Genomic DNA, 18,107 nt, shown 5'->3' with positions numbered 1-18,107 from the left:
CTGCTATGAATTCAGACCATAGTGTTGATACAACAAACTCCTGTGTTGGAAAATAGAAATAAAAGTGAAGATTATATTGTAAACTGCAGTGTGCTCTAACTGTTTCATTTTATACGATGTACACACATTTTCCGAGTTCTTCAGAGAAAAAGATCGTTTTGGTTCTCACAAATATTAGTATGTTAGTACTACTTCCTCTGGGAAAAATTAACTTTTAATATGAACAATGTGTGAACGCACTAATGGGTCTCATCACTCTTTTATTGTTTATGTTCCCCAGAAGATGACTCGTCAAGCATGTTCAGCTCTAATTTACTTCCCTCTTGAAGTTATCATGTCTTCCATTCACTTTTGCTACCGTTTTTGTTTCCACGAAGTTAGCATTTCACTCACGTGTATTCTAAGCCTTTATTTTGTACGTTTCGGCTGTTGTCTTTCCAGAAATATCCACTCTCCAAGTTAGTTTCTCTGCCTGATTTAATATTTTATCTTGACAACGGAGAAACATTAGATCTTTAACTGTATGAACATTTAATTCGATTCTAATTGTTTTTAATTTAGTTGAAACTCAAAAGACAATGAACATCAAAAATTGAAGAAAGTAAGCCAGACCATTGTTGCCACACTTGGTACAATTGTACCAAATTCAGTCCTTTTTGTCATTCATCGGCCCCTTTTGTGAAAAAGTTGGTACAATTCTACTCAATTCAGCACTATTTAGGAAATACTTGTCACATTTTCAAAAGTGAGAGTAAGACTTTTCCTACATCTCACGTTACTCATACTGTGTGTTGGACTATTAAAATGCTGTTGACGATTCATTCTGTGATGTTGCACCGCATAACACTACCAACTTTGTGTGGAAAATTAGTAATTCGAACTACACCGGGAAACAAATGACGCTAGATGGGCGCATGGAGAAGACAAGAAAGAAGCAGTGTGGTGGAAATTTTAGCTTGAAATCCTTAAAAAAAAAAAAAAAAAAAAGCGTTGAATCAAGTGTTGGAAATTCTGAAGAAGACCGGCGTGTGCTGGAGTAAGTCTACAATTTATGTGTCGTTGCAAATATTCTACAACGAAAAATAATAGCAACGAAAAAGTACATTGAGATAGTTGCCGGCTTACCGGGATAAGTTGTTTACTAGTGACGCCATATTAGACTAGTGCAATTTTCACAAAAGTTAACACCCGTAGGCATTTGATAGTCAAAGTGAGCAGATGTTTTTCCCTAAAGGATTTTGGCATGCTAAGTTCATTTTTACCGGTTGCCAAGCTTGATTTGTCCTCTATTTCGCAGTATGGCGCCATTTTCCAAAATGGCTGGCACAATCATTAAAAATTTAAAATGCATGAAAATTTATGCTATTTACGTCAAACTATATGTTCTTGAGGCTGGAAAATTCAAATCTGCCATCAATTCTTGCATAGGAGTGACCGGGTTTCATGTTAAGCTATATTCCAATATGGCTGCCATGATCATTCGAAATTTAAAATTAATGAAAATTAATCATCATTATATTAAACCTATATTTTTAGGCTGAAAGGACCTCGCACTTTTCTTATGGAAAGTGGCTTTCGGCTAATGTTGTTGAAACTTCGCTGGTTGATAGTTCTTAACATGTGGATCAAAAGTCTCAATGGGCACAAAGACCGAAATCCACTCCTTCCCCCCAAACAAACCGCCAAGTAGCTGGGGGGGGGGGGATTGAACTGATTTCAGCATGTAAAACAATTGATTGTTTTAATCAACCCAACAAGGACCCCAAACAAGAACAGTTTTCACTATCAAACTACTCCACTTGACACCCCCCACGAGTTACCCTACGGATTTTTCAGATTACTGTATTTTATAGTTGCACGTATGTGTTGAAATACCTACAGTTTTGGTATCACGTATTGCTGAGTACGAATCTGCGGTTAGTCGAATCTGCAATTCAGTTTTACGAAAGGGCAGGAAAATGTTTATTAATTAACTGTTTAGATAACTGTAGAAAGACGTTTTATGCAAAAAGGTTCGAGTAAAAGTGTTGTTTATTTCAATGAAATCGAAAAAAAATATCCTTGTGGGTTTTGTTCGAAAAGTCAATGTGTTTGCTTTAAAACTCCACCAAACTTTAACATTGGGTATACCTATTGTAGCTATACACGTGTGTTAAGTGTAACAGCGTTTTACAGCTTTCATATTACTTTCGTGAAAAAACAAACGTTTTGTAGATGTCAACATAAATATTGCTTGTAGAAAATAACAAAAATAAACTACAGCTATATAAACAATTAATACTTGACCCGATTTCGAGAATGGAGTTACAGATTCGAATTCAGCGTGCAGAAAATACGTCTAAAACACCTATTCAATCATCGAGACCTCAAAGAGCCAATGGGAAGTCTGTGGTACCATTTATCACCACATGGTGGCGCAGGGCAGTACTGGTGCTTCCAAAAACGAAAAGCGCAGCGAGGCATATAACGCTAAGGGCGACGAACACATGAGCCAGAGCCTGCTGTCTGGAAGCATTACCTTTTGCTCGCCCCCAGCTCCCCAGCATTGGTTCAGCAAGTGTACGTTTCGGAATTGTTGACGAATATTATTACTCGTTGTTTGTAAGGTGTGATCATCTGTCATCTGTCTATAGTCCTTTTCAAGATAATAGAGGTCTCATCTTTGGGTATTGTTCTGCTTTTGTTCGTCAAACGGTCCTTTGTAAGATAATTGACGGACATTATTACTCGTTTAAAAGGTGTGGTGCATGTCTCTTGTCTTTATCAGGACAGTAGATAGTTGCATCGTTGTTTGCTTCAGCTTCTGAGAGTATTATTGAATATTGTTCCATTGTCGTTTAAAATGAATAAAAGTCGCCTACGTAATTAACTATCTTCGTAAAAGAGTGCGGTGTTACGTTTGTACGTCAATTGGCATTAATGAATGGCGCAGAAAATAGGAATAAACGTCAAGTAGCGATTAGTAAGCGAGATGAACTCAACCATCCATCTTTAGTTATAGATGAAAATTCGAGGCTATGCATCAACTGTAATCGGTTGATAATTAATGAAATCAATTTAATCAATACAGACCCAACTTGTTTGCGATTAAATGTTCTTACACAAACAGCATCTCAGACGTGTGTCATCTGTAATGCGCAAAATGATATCGAAAGGTTATTACAATGCAGGGTTCAGGTATTCATAAAAAGGAATATTTATATACCAGACAATGTACGTAGTTGTAGGCATCATTTAGATGCAAATGGATGATTTTTAAATATGCTTTTAAATGGATTACAATTTATTAACAGGCCCTATGTTATTAAAGGTCAGCAATTACAAGTTTTTCTGCAAGAAATGAGGAATGTATCTCTAAATAGATGGATATAGATTTCGATAACTTGACTGATGAGGACTTTGAAAGCTTGCCGCCAATTAATAAGAATCAATTCGAAGAACTGCTTACTTACTGTGATCCATTATTTCTATATGGAAATATGAGACAAGTTAATAGGAAAGATTTATTGACATTTCTTTGTAAAATGTGACAGGGATTGCCCGATGACGTTTTGAAATTGATTTTTGATTACCCTAGTAGGCAACGCGTGAGTATCACTATCGATTGTGTCAGATTGTCGCTGTTACAGAGATTTGTTCCTGACAATATTGGACTAGCATCCATAACAAGACAGCAATTTATAGAACAGCATGTAAAAGACTTTGCGAACGAACTCTACAATCCCTTACCGGAACAAAGGAAAGCAATTGCTGTGATTGATGCTACTTACGCTTACATTCACAAAAGTTCGAACTTTCGGGTATTGCGACAGTCATACTCTCTTCATAAACAACGCCATCTATTAAAACCTACTCTTATAGTAGCACCAGATGGTTTTATTCTATCTATTTTTGGGCCATATTTTGCTGACTCGCACAATAATGATGCAGAAATACTTCGCGAAGAATTTCAGAAAGATGCAGGTGCTTTAGCAAACTGGTTCCAAAATGGTGACATTGTGTTAGTAGACAGAGGATATCGCGATGCAATTGCTTTACTGGAATATTTAGGAATTGATCATAGAATACCCGCACTCCTGCTACCACGTGAAAGACAACTATCAACAGAAGATGCGAATACTTCTCGACTAGTTACTAAAAGTCGATGGATAGTCGAGGCAAGAAACGGGCATCTAAGATCTGTTTTTAAGTTTCTAGCACAAACGTTGACTCTGCAACATGCAAAGAAACTGAATAGTTTATATCGCATAGCTGGAGCTATTTTGAACAGATACCATCTCGTTATTTTCATGCAAGATGCAACCATTGAATTAGCTAGAGAAATGAGAAATAGGTCAATCATGCCGAACGTTGTTAAAGCAAGAGTAGAGGTAGATAATCTTATTAGAAGGAACGGTCAATGGGTACCGCTGAATGATCAAGGCCTAATTGATTTCTCTGTACTTAACTTAAACTACTTACGAGATTTGACTGTAGGCACATATCAAGTAGATCTCACATCCTCTTACGTCCACGATAAACTAATACGAGATAACGATGAGCAATTCCAGCTTGACGAAAACGTAACTGAACCGGGATTCCTGCGCATACGTCTCTACTCAAGGTTCCGCAATGCAACTAAGCATCAAGTTTTCATAGCATATGTAGCCAATGATGAAGATGACCAGGATTATGATCAAAATGTTATTCAAGGTTACTACTGTACATGTCAAAGCGGTGCTCAAACATTAGGTACATGTGCGCACGTTGCAAGTGTCTTGTGGTATTTAGGCCATGCACGACATTTACAGAATATTATATATCCCGATGCCTCATTGCTAAGTACCACATTAGATGCTGCAAACCGAAATGATGAAAATAATGAACAGATAACTGATTAATTATTTTAACACCGTTCAGCATTAAGATATCTGTGGTGGGTTTTGGTAAAGGGCAAGGGTGCAGAATAATTCTACATGGTGGCTGAAGTAACAAGGAATGTTGCGTACTTAAACAGCGATCTAAAAACACTCTAGTCTACTACGATTTGTGGCTTCGACGTTTATATCCACCATATTGGATCTGCAATCTTGAATTCAAGAATTTTGACCTCAGATGCGTAACCAACGACCCAAAATATCCTAGTAAACAGCTATTTGTGACTACATTCAGGAGTTTCGTGTTTTTGATCCGCCATATTGATCCTCCATCTTGAATTCTAGAACTCTCACCTCAGATTCGTAATCAGCGATACGTGAAACCCATTATATCGTCGGTGAGACCAAAACTGTAGGTATTTCAACACATACGCGCAACTATAAAGTACAGTAATATGGAACATCCGTAAGGAAATTCGCGGGGGGGATATGTGAGGGGCAAAGGGCGGTGTCAAGTGGGGTAGTTTGATAGTCTAACATGTGGTTGTTTGGGGTCCTTGTTGAGTTGATTAAAACAACAAATTGTTTTACATGGTGAAATCAGTTCAATCCCCCCCAGCTACTTGGAGGCGGTTTTTTTGGGGGAAGGAGTGGATTTCGGTCTTTGTGCCCATTGAGACTTTTGATCCACATGTTAAGAACTATCAACCAGCTAAGTTTCAACAACATTAGCCGAAAGCCACTTTCTATAAGAAAAGTGCGAGGTCCTTTTCAAATCTGCAGTCTATTGTTGCATATGAGTGATTTGGTTTTGTTATTAAGCCATATTCCAGTATTACTACCGTCATTATTCAAAATTCAGAAAATCAATTAAAAGGCTGAAAAATTCAAATACCGCTATATATTCTGTTTACAATAATAGTCTACTAGGTACCATCATATTTTGTTGTTCAACCATTTTACCTTATAGATTGATTCGGCATTTCAGATTTCAGCTTCTTTATGAACTGTTTGCAAATTGTAGTCCAAGTTAGAAGATTTTTAAAAAGGATTAGAGCGGGAGCGCGAGGGCTCAGTGGTAGAGCGTTCACCTCCGGTGCTTGGGATCCCTGGTTCGATCCCAGCTCGCGCCGTGTGGACTTTGTGGTGGACAAACACCGTGCTCGTGGGTTTTCCCGTTTCCTCCCACTTTCTTCATTCCACCATTTCACTCATCTCTCATCATCTTCGTCTCCTTTAGCCTAACCGGCATAACCGTAGGACGTTAAACTTACAGATTTCATTTTTTTCACTTACAGGATTAGAGCATGCTAAATTCATTTTCAGTCGTTACCGGACTTCAAATCTTTTCAGATAAAATCACATTAAAGTACTGAAGGCAGCAGATTGTGTGTTTACTTGGACCTCTCTTCACTAATATAATGATACATAGAAGTAAAGTCTGGCGAATGAGGCAGATAGAACATTTCTTTGACTTCATCAGAATACTCTTTATAAGAATTGAGGAAAATGTGGTTGGAATGATCCATTCATTGTCAGTGAAGAAATCTTCCCATCCAATTCCATAGATATATTTCGTCTCACTAGCCAAGTGACTTCGCAGGTTGTATGAAAGGATCCATCGGCTGAGAGCTGATGATGTCGGTGATTCCAACCATTCCACCACTTTTCTTGCCGATGGCATCCATCCTCTCCTGGATGTGGTCTGGGTTCATTTGGTTGAAATTCTGGTTTGCTCTTTTCGCAACAAAATTACCATTCTTAAATTCAGCCCTGACCTCTTCTGGAAGCTGGTACATCTCACATAGGTATACAGTCTTCCACTTTCCATAATGTGTATGATTGCACCTCATGAAAAAAACAACAATTGCTGAAATGCCTTCAGGTGAAGTTGCCAGTTGCCTTCTCTCTGTGCTCAGGTGAACAGAAGGAGAACCTGAACCATTTGCATATAGGTCCAAAAGAACTGAAAGTTTAGATTGTTGTTTGCTGCTACAAATTCATCCACTTTCTCACAAATGTATTGGTTTACAAAGAGATGAATCAATCTAGTTTTGTCATGGGTTGTGATCTTTGCCGCAATTTGTTTTACCAGATCTTCGTCCTTGTCTCTGAAGAACTTCAGTACCTGAGGAACAAGAATCCTCCACATTGCTTGCAACTTTAGCTTGTGTGGGGGCCGCGGTGGCTCAGTGGTAGAGCGTTCACCTCTGGTGCATGGGGTCCCGGGTTCAAACCCTGCTCCCGCCAAGTGAACTTTGTGGTGGACAAACACCGTGTGCGTGGGTTTTCTCGGGGTTCTCCCGTTTCCTCCCACTTTCTTCATTCCACCATTTCATTCATTTCTCATAATCACCGTCTCCTTTAGCCTAACCGGCATAACCGTGGGACGTAAAACTCAAAGATGTCATATGACTTTAGCTTGTGCACCCTCATGCCTTTGGAGTATGACTTACCTGACAACACTTGTTCAACAGTATTTGGTTAAAGCATATTACTCTCTATCCATGCTTCCTGAAGTTCAGATGATTGAACATGCTTTCCAGTTACCTCAAGGAATATCATGGCTGTGTGGAGATCCCCTTGTCGGGCAACCAAAAAGTCTTGGTAGTCGTCTTTTGCCCATTTAAGGTTCCATGAGCCTTCAGTACAGTGCCTGATCTACAGTTACTACAACGTAGTGTTGACTGAGTTGCCTTGCAACATGTTTCCTTCTCAGAACAACAGTATGCGGTGTACCAAGTTCATGTGTTGGCGCTTGAACAATTGGCAAGTAACCAATAGTTGCCAGTTCTAGAGATGAGGTACTCTGAACCCGATTAAAATGTGCCCAACCCTGTTCACTACAATCAACTTCTTGGCTCTGAACATAGAAAGCCAAGTCTTTTGCAATACCCTTCCATGTTTGTTTACAGTTCCACGCCGAGTCTTAAAACTCCTTTTTAGCAATTGTTTTTGATTTTGCTTTGTCCTCAGTTACTCCTGCAAGAAAAAATTCTTCAAGAATTGCAGGAACATCAAGACTTGATTTTCTTGAGGGTTCCAATGTATCATACCCATATCTGCTTCAGGTCCTCTCTGCCATGTTGCAATTTGTGTAGCGTGAAAACTGTATTTTTTTTTTCATCAAAATTAGAGTCATTAATATCAATATTGTCGCAGGTGAAGTGTACAAATCTAGCTATCTTAGTCAACATATGCCATGTAAACAGACATGTAAACAGCACAGCAAATTTTCAACTTTCTGAAGATATAACATTTTCCAACTTTGACTATCAAATGCGTACAGACGTTAACTTTTGTGAATATTGACCGGTAGCCTCATAAATATATAGTTTGGTATAACGATCATAATAATTTTGATGGGCTTTCTGAAACTTTAATAATGATGGTAGCTATATTGGAAAATGGCAGAATGTCAAACTTGATAACTTTTATGCAGAAATGAGCGGTAAATTTACATTTTTCAGCCTTAAATCATAATGTTTACCACAAAGATGATTAATATTTATTGATTTTAAATTTAAAATAATTATGGCAACCATATTGGAATATGGCTGAACATAAAATCCAGTCACTCCTATGCAAAGTTTAACATCAGATTTGAATTTTTTAGCCACAAAAACATATGTTTTGACATAAATATGATGAATTTTCATGAATTTTAAGTTTTTGATAATTGTGTCGGCCATATTGGAAAATGATACCGTAGCGCAAAAAGGAGGGCAGATCAAGCCTGGCAACCGGTGAAAGTGAATTTAGCATGCCCAAATCCTTTAGAAAACACCACCTGCCTGCTTTAACTATGGTTTGCCCACGGCATTTTAAAAAAATATAAAATCTGTGATTTTGAAACAGTCTATATTGAGGAATATAAAGACTTCCTTGATTTGGACTCGTGGAAGAGGGGGGGGAGTGTTCTAGAACTTTTACCTCTTTTAGTTTCGTGTTATAGAGCCATGTATTACACTGGTATAAAATAATGAATTCAGCCCTTTTTGTTTCAATTTGGTACTATTTTTCAGCCCACTCCAGAGCTAGGACCGTGGCAACAGTGAGACAGACAGTGTTCCCAATTTTTGGGGAAAAGTCGCTAAATCTAGGGGATTCGCCTTCCAGGATAGCGACAAAAAATAGTTTATCCGATTAGCGAATTTTTTTGGGTGATTTTGAAATGATGATTTGGCGACTTACTTACAAGTCTAGCGACTTTTGCGCTGCGAACAACTTGTCATAAAATAAGTACTATTAACTCGAATCAGTTCAGATATATGTTTATTTTTCTTTTGCTTATTTGAATCAGTGCAGATATTGACGAGCTGGGAAACTACGTAACATTTATCTCTATATTCCTACTTTGATTGCTGTTATCTCTTACCTTCAAACGGGGACGAACTCCAGCTTTTAATGTCCTTTAGTTTACAGAGCTTCCATTTAGAGGCACAAATAATACATTACCGATAGCAAACAGATTATCTGTAGAAGCGTGAGTAGACCTTTTAGACCAAGATTTTTTTCTAGGCCTTTAATTTTGCTCGTTTTTCTAAACTCATTTTTGATTTTGTTGAAGCAAAATTGATCATAAAGTTAAAAATATATAAAAGTGAAATTATTGGCAATATATATATATATATATATATATATATATATATATATATATATATATATATATATATATATATATATATATATATATATGTGTGTGTGTGTGTGTGTGTGTAAGAGGCAAAATTCCACGAATTTTTTTTAAGCGACTTTTCACCCAAAATTGGAGTCATTTCATCTCCAATTTAGCGACTTTATGTATCAACTTGTTGGCAACACTGAAGCCAGATATGTATTTACAAAATACGATTACACGAACTAATAATTATTATGAAAATTGTTCGTAAAATGTATGTATAAATTTGGTTGCTGAAAACTTATGTGACGTCAAAAACTGCACACCCCATTTTCTGCTCTATTATAGGAGGTTGGAAAACAATTATTAGCAGGCGCGGCTGGTACTAATGATGAATGGTTGTGCAACTGCATTTTTTTAAAGTATTACAGTAGTGTTTCAGTAAAAATAAACCTTTGCTCTTCAGCGCTATAGTATTGATGCATCTCTAGAAAATTCGAAGAAGATTTTAGTTCCCAGTTGAAACGAGTATTATGATGATGGATCTAGTAATATCGAACATTATGACAAGGAACTCCTATTTCTTAACACAGGAAACCGGATTTATATCTGCATCGTAAGTTTCTTCCCGTATTGTCCATTAGCAGTTGCAGCTACTTCGACAACCGGTAGTTAACGTCAGTGATAGCTACGAATTCCCCACTTGACAGCGCTCGACTCAATTGGTAGGGTGGGTGAGTCATAGAAGCTTGGGAGACCCCCAAAACACAAACTCGCAAAGAATAATACATGTCTGGTGCAGAAAGTATTTTTTCTAGCATAATTTTGGGGGTCTTTGCCCTCCGGGAATTGGAAAATGACCCTCCAGAGCTAAGAACAATTAAAATGCTATCCAGTCTAGTCCTCTGATATTTTAATTCTGCCTCTCGGACAACATTTTCTGGAAGGAAGCTTGGGTGGGAGTGAAAAAAAAATTGAATTTTAACAGGCCAACAATGCAGATGGTCTAATCATGACTTAATGGTCCGCAAACTACATCCTTTTCTGAAGCCAGATTATGTATTACGGTAGTTTTATAGTATATATTCCTAAGCAAAGCCATCATGACAGTGATGCAACCTACTACTTGTAAACAACATCCTCCGCCGTGTTAACCACCAATCTTCTCTGTTATGATAGAAGATGTAATCTCAGAAATTACATATCGAGAACCTGTATCACGCATTAACGCGCTGGTCCGTACTGAAAACGTACTGGTTCATAAATCGTATTAAAGTGGTGGAGTTGTCTTTACGTGAAGATAGCCCGATCTACAAGAATGTGAAATACGACTTTCTGGTGAAAGCACTAAAGCCTGTGACAAACATCTTGGCATTTCAGCTAAACGAATAAAAATCAAGCTCTGACGCGACGTTGCCAAGTGGTAAAGGGGTCTGGCTATGACTAAGCAGACAAACTACAGCGCGATCAGATGAGAGGGAATAGACGTGGATGTGTGCAAAATAAACGTGGCTATACCGCTGGCCTCTCATTTGCTATCAGCATTTAAAGGAAACTTGGAGCACCGCCGTCAAATGCCAAGATGTTTGTCACGCCGTTTAATTTTCTTTCTATGCGGTATTGTCAGCACTAATTTTTGGCGTATGAGCAGCGGCAGATTTAGCCAGGAGCGGGGACCCAGTTTTATGAGTAACAAAAATAATTGAAGTTATTATTTATACATTTTTAAAAGTTTATAGTAAGCGTGCGTTGTCTTTTATTCTTTATTGGACATTTCTAGAATAACATTAATAATGGTGAGTTGCATATTTATATTCAAAATGTATTTTCTCCGACCATTTTTAACTTGAATTTAATTACAATTTTTTGCCATATATATAATATCAAATCTAATGTCTTGTGACTAATCCGTTTAGTTACAGTACCTGTAAATACCTATAATTTATTATAGTACGGAAGGTTAACGTCGTTGGCTTCCCGCGAAAAGTTGTGGTGACGTTTATGAGGAGTTGCCAGCTTGGTTACTTGTGGCTCGCTGAGCGCAGTAGACGTTGGTGGTGATTTTGGTGTTGCTGGTTTACATAATAGCATAGGATAAACACCCGGGTAATGGAATGGTTGTGGAAATATTCTTCTTCCTTTCATTTATCCATGTTCTAAATTAAGACCTGGCCACTACAGATGCTTACAGTTAGTCTACAGTAAAAGAAAGTAACTTATACATTCTCATCAGTGATGAGAGCTCTACCACATAGCCATTATGCCTTCGTCTACATTTTTGCTCATGTAATCATTCTAATGTTTTCAAAATTCACTTTCATTTTATTTCATTGAAGTTATAAGCAAAGTAATATTTACTCAAACCTAAAGATACCTACCCCAATGCACACATGAATATCTTGACCAGAACAAATCTTTCCTGACGAAGTTAATGTAAACGTTAAATATTTATACTTTCGCCAAGAATGAGATAAAACGAATTCGTAATGCAAACATTGAACATTCGTTTTAGAGAATGGGACGAGTTTGTCATATATCCTTAGAGGAAAGACATCTGAGGAAATAGTGATTCTTTACGTCTTTCCGAAGCTATTACTTTTGTTTTGCAATGTACAAATATTCAAGCAATATCAGGCTTTTAGCATTTTTGGGGTACTTTTCATCATGTACTCAAATATAATGCATGTACTCTAATACGTACTCCACTTTAGGAGCAAAATTTACCCGAAAAGTGTGCGCAATACATTCGAATGAATACAATATTTTATATAAGCAAATTCTTCAGGTGCTGTAATTTCATGTGTAGCTCAAATTCTCTTAATATATTTGTTTGGTCTGCTTTGTTTTAATATCTGTTCTTCACAGGAAGAACATCGATTCGAGGTTTGCAGCACAAACGAGGAGCGATCCCAGGAACACCAGGTACTGATTATCCGACATACAGCCGACCTCCAGTTACCTCATTTTCTTGCCGAAGACGACGTCAGCAAGGAATCTTTGCGGACCCTGAAGCCCGGTGCCAAGTAAGTTTTCCATGAATGGTATTGAGATTTTTCAAAGACAACGCTAAATCTGTCAATGTACTATTTTCCAAAGATACTGCACTTGTAATACTAGTATACAATTCACATTACAATGGTATTACCATAAAACGATAAATTAGAAATTACAACTCTAATAGTCTGATATAAATTTAGTACTGTATCTCTCCACAATATTTTACGACTTGTAAAAACAGTTGTAGAACTTCTGTGAAACGAGCTCCAGGGTTGTTAAAACGACAAATCTAAATAAGTCACAACTTACAAATCTAAATGTTAATATCCTTATAACTTTTTTGTATCTCGTAAGAGCTTGTCAATTTTCACAACTTAAAAATCAGCTTATAAGTTGTACTTCTATTTATTTGGCTTTTCGGGAAAATATCTCAAAAATACTAGTTTTGTACTTTATAAAATACTTTTACAATTTCAGATTTTGCTAGAGCTTATAATTATTGCAACTCAATAATACTAAGTGAACTTGTAGCGAATAATTTAGCGTCATAAGACGTATGTGGGAACTTACGAGTCAATTGTAGTCTGTGTTGCTTTATGTACCCAGTGGTGTATTCAGCTGGTTGGCACCAGTTCTTAAGAGGCTTCATCTTGGCGAAATTAAAATACCGCTAATTTTACAGTAATCATGTGATATCTTCAAATAGATAAAAGATAATTGAAATGTGGAACAAGAGCGCCCTAGACAATATTATTTTGCGTGAGGTACCGTTATCACAAGTCACCTAGTGGCTTTCCGTTTTCAGCCGTTTTCAGCCGTTTAGAAACGCGAAAATAAATGCTGATTTTCAAAATGGCTCGAAATCGAAAGCAGATAAGTGAATCGTGATAACGGTATCTCATGTAAAATGATATTGTCTAGGGCGCTTTGTTCCACATTTCGATTATCTTTTATTTATTTGAAGATATCACATTATTACTGTAAAATTAACGGTATTTTAATTTCGCCGGGATGAGGCCTCTTAAGAACCGATTTTTAAAATTTCTCACTCCTGGAACCGGTTCTTAAAATTCTCTCTCTACGTCTAGATCCAATATTTACGAAAAAATAAATAATTCTCTAGAACTGTTTCTGAGAATCTAAATAGTATATACAATATTCTTCCCAGATTTTAAAAGAGATGTGGCAGCTTGAACGTGACTTCATGAACATATATATTATTTCAAAAAAGTTTCAATTAGATTAAGTATCCTCAAACTAGAATAAAAAGTGCAAACTGAAATCTATCTAAAATGGGCACTTTTTACCAGTGGCATTAATGTTAGTACTGTAGAGGTTGTTATAGACCTCAACAAAAGCAGTGAATATGACTGTGTATCAGACATAGGCAAAGAAAAGCCATATATGTTTTGATGAGAGTATCGACTTGTAATCGCCAAGGAGTCCCCAAAAGATAAAACCTAATAGTCACTTTTTCTTTGATTTTGATGGCATCAGTTTAATTTCGATGAACACATACTATAAAAACAGAAATCGGTTTCTGGAAAACGGAAATTTTGATTTCCTTCAAAACTGATCCCGTTTTTTTCCCCGAAATTGGTTTCGTTTTTTTTTTTTTTTTACAAAACCTAGTTCGGTTTTTCGCTGAAACTGTTTTTTAAAAAAACATAAACAAAAAACTGTAGAGTTTTGTTCAAACTCGTGTGATTTTCACTGGAGCTTGTGTGTCTATGTTTTTGAAGGATTGGTACTCATTTCCAAACATGCTAACAAAAGAGCATTAAGTTTTTGATAGAAAACCGAAGCGGTTTTGTAACCGAAAGTGTTTTTTTGATAGAACACAGAACCACTTTAAATCAAAAACTGTTTGATAGAAAACCAAACCAGTTTTGGAAAACGAAAAACGGTTTTTGATAGAAGAAAGGTTTTTGAAAGTATTCCAAAACCAATTTTGTTCTAAAAACAAATAATTAAACAAAACGGGTTTTTAACCCACTATCAAACATCACTAATATTCTACATATTTTATACTACTACTTCGATGTATCTAAATTCCACAGATGGATATATAATGCCAACGGAACCAAAATTGGTCCCTGTACTAAACAAACATTTTAATTCTGTTTGCTTCAAGAAAAGGATTGAAATACATTCACATACATCGATTCTTTTTATGGAACCGAAAACCGTAATTCGACGTCTTTCGGAAAGAGAATCGGAACATATTTCGACATATCAGTTCTGTTCACAAACCCGAAATATATTTTGACTTACCTGTTCTGTTTACGAAATTGAAAAGTAGTTACATTAAACTATGTTTTGAAAGATTTCGTCGCAGTCGTCTGTAAGTATCGTTAGCTCATTGTCATAACCTGGAAACTATGAAATGATACGAGACTCTCGACGAAACGCCTCCAGCAACGAAAGGTAAATTTGTTGTGACACCCAAATCTCTTTTCTCTATAATTTCGTTTTCAATTCAATGTTGACCTCATAAAACGTTTTCCCCAAAATATCGATTTCGGTTCTCGGAATCAGAACTGACTTTCTGTGAGGATTGATTTCGATACTAGGTACGAAATCGTACACCAGAAACTGTTTTTCAATTTCTTGCCCGGAATCGATTTTTTTTTGGGGGGAGTCGGTTCCGAAAACGAAACCGAAACTAGTAGAACCAATTTATACGTCTATCGGTTCCGTTGCTATTAACAAACCAGTCGTAGATTTTAGCAATGAGAAATGACTATTACGTCTGATGGAACTTCGAGACCTAGGTGTTGAATCGCTAATGCTTGTGTTTTAGTACTATCATATTAATTTATTCTGTTTTCCACAAGTGGAGAGTAAAATTAGGAGAAATAGGCGTAACGAAAACTTTAAAGAAAAAAAATATTGGTTTAAGTATAATTAGAAAGCTAATACAACAGAAAGTAAGAAATCGAGATAGATAAAGGTTCGTATCATAGTCTCCATCTAAAAGAATGTTCCGATCTGTATCTCTTATGCAATTCTTATTAGCAATAAAGTTATGCTCATGCACAAGTCAAACATAATTTGTAGACGTTGATATACGAGTAGAAGGTAATTGCATTCTGAAAACAAGAAAACGCAATTACAGACTCCAGAGATGCTTTAAAGAAGGTACATAATAATTTCTCTTTTTTCTCATATTATAATAACTTCATATGTTTATTATCATGATCGATCTTTCCTTTATCCAACTAAGTACAGCTTCATTACACAAATACTTACTTGCTTACATCAATTACTATGCTCTTCAGATATAGAAGCACTGACTTCTTATACCAGTATCAAAAAGCGACATCTTTGATAGGGATAAAGTACTTTCAAACAGCCCCCATTCACTTATGTTGTGGGTGTACTTACCTCTTATCCCACAATGCTACGGAATTTCACATTTATTTTCCTATTTCAACTACCTAAAAGGAAAGATTTTGTATCCCAGGAAAACGCCTATTTAAATAGCATGGCAATTTCTTCATCCCCCCTTTAGACCCTTTAAAAACTAAAAATATTCACTTTTGGCAATTTTCCTATGGGTTAGTCCTGGAAGGCTACAATCATGCCAAATTTCATCATTCTAATCCTGCCTGAAGTTCCTAAACACTTTGGGGTGTACAAGATGCCCCATATAAATAATATGGGAAAGATTTTTCAGTTTCCAATAAAACCACTCCACAATTGGATTTTTTAAAAAGATTTACTTAGGTAACGCTAACGAAAACGTACACTCATGTAACATTCGCTCCCATGAGCAATTATTCTTATTTATTTTCAATACATAACGTTCAAAATTATTTTATATTAGAATACTTATTTTTGGCAGTCAAAGTTTCTTTTTTTTTTTTTTTTTTAAATAAACATCCCTTCTCCTAACCTCCGAGAACCATTGCCTTGCATCGACCACCCACTTTCACCGAAGAAGGGTCAGTAAGGTTCCCCCCTACTCTGGCTGAAGGAAGCACACCACCCAAGTTGAAAAACGTTTTTTTTTTTAAAGAAAGCAGAAAACTGGACAATGGTCATCTACTCTAAACTACGCCATCCTTCACAACGGATTTTCTTTTAAAATAAACCGGCCACTAACACAGAGAGTTTCTAATTTTTAAATTTTCAAAGAAAAAAAAAAAAAGATTTTTGTTGGGAGTTAGTTGAAAAGCACTCGGGGAAGTGTGTGGCTGCAAGATCTTAGTGGTGCAAAGACACACACAACTCAAGATTCCTACATTCCGTTCACATATTTTTTTGTGTGTATAAAGAGAAAAATCAGAATATGTGGCTAAGTGCATAATAGTGGTGCTTTGCTAGGATAACCCGCGTGACAACATAAGTGACAGTTACTCGCTCCAGAACCATTTTATATGTGTAAAATCTAGATTTACTTACGTATATATATCGTTCGCAATTTTTTTAACATTTTTTTATTTGGTTAAACGACGTAGTAAGCTGTAAAGTTACATTCCCGCTCCATAGTGAGGATAAAATTCAAGATAAAAAAGAAAAGAAAAGAAAGCAAGACTAGATGACCAGTAGGAGATACTAGTAGTGGGGAAAACCCTCCAAGAATCCTCGTCTCGAGAGGAGGTAGCTTGAGGATCAGAAAAGACTCATCTGCCAGAGATGCAGCCGTCGGGTTATGAAGGAAGGACTTCCATGATCCACGGTGTAGTGTATAGCAGGAGCTACATCGCGTGCAGTGTAGTGTGGTGGCTTCGCAGCACTGAGGTAATTACATTAATAGTGGACGATCCAAAGATGCAAGGCAACGGCAAAAAGGTAGGAGAAGTTTTAAACATTTTTCTCCCTTGTTACGATTCAAAGCCGGAGTACTTTGGCCGATCCCATCCTCTCATCTATAAACTCTGTGTAGCATCAGGTCGGAATAATTATCACCATTCCAATTTTCTGTCGTTGGACGGAGTGAACGATTTATAAACTTTATTTTTTTTAATTTACGTACAATAGCCAGGATGAGTTTTATACATTATTTTTATTTTATTATCAGGACCATGCAGAATATAATTGGAGTTTCTGCCATGATCAATTAACATAATGTCATATATTTAGAACTGTAATTATATTTTAGTGTAAAGAAATTACCAAATAACAAGGGTTTCAGATCTCAGTTCAGCATTTACAACATTTTTTTTTTTTTGTGGTTGTTGTAATATAAATTTATCAATTAATACTGGTAATGCAGTACTGTAAAAACATCAAATTTTAAATCATTGAATAGGCATAACTGGCAAAGAGAAAAGTTCTTTTTTTTTTTTTTTTTTTTTAAGTATTGTAAGCTCACTGTTCCTAAAAGGTGAGAAATGTGTCAACAATATATAGCCATGTTATATAAGCTATGAATAAGAGTAGTGTTGAATGACTACCACGTTATAATGAAAAGAACATGTAGTTAGAAGTTATGTGCAACTGTATGTAGTTCATCTAGACCGAGTGATAGAGAGTAAATAAGGGAAATGAAATATATATATATATATATATATTGCGGCATCAAGTTATTAATTAACGTGACTCAAATTAGATTAGTTTAGATGAGGAATATTAGGCTTAGGCGTATCCCCGCAAAAGAAATATTTAGAAAGACAGATATTCCCCAG

General features: G+C 36.4%; 1 protein-coding gene across 1 annotated transcript in view; it reads left to right on the top strand.

Moving 5' to 3' along the window:
- LOC145664303 (uncharacterized) overlaps positions 1 to 18,107 on the top strand; it is a 76,267-nt gene that overhangs the window by 51,167 nt on the left and 6,993 nt on the right. The window contains exon 4 of the mRNA XM_081730850.1: positions 12,343 to 12,500. Coding sequence (XP_081586976.1) covers positions 12,343 to 12,500 — 158 coding nt within the window. The remainder of the gene's footprint in view (positions 1 to 12,342; positions 12,501 to 18,107) is intronic.

The sequence above is a fragment of the Thermobia domestica genome, chromosome 1 (genome assembly GCF_964235325.1).
Source record: "Thermobia domestica chromosome 1, izTheDome1.hap1.1, whole genome shotgun sequence".
NCBI classification, from domain to species: domain Eukaryota; kingdom Metazoa; phylum Arthropoda; class Insecta; order Zygentoma; family Lepismatidae; genus Thermobia; species Thermobia domestica.
The sequence above is the reverse complement of the archived record's forward strand: the minus strand, read 5'-3'. Positions and strand labels throughout refer to the sequence as shown.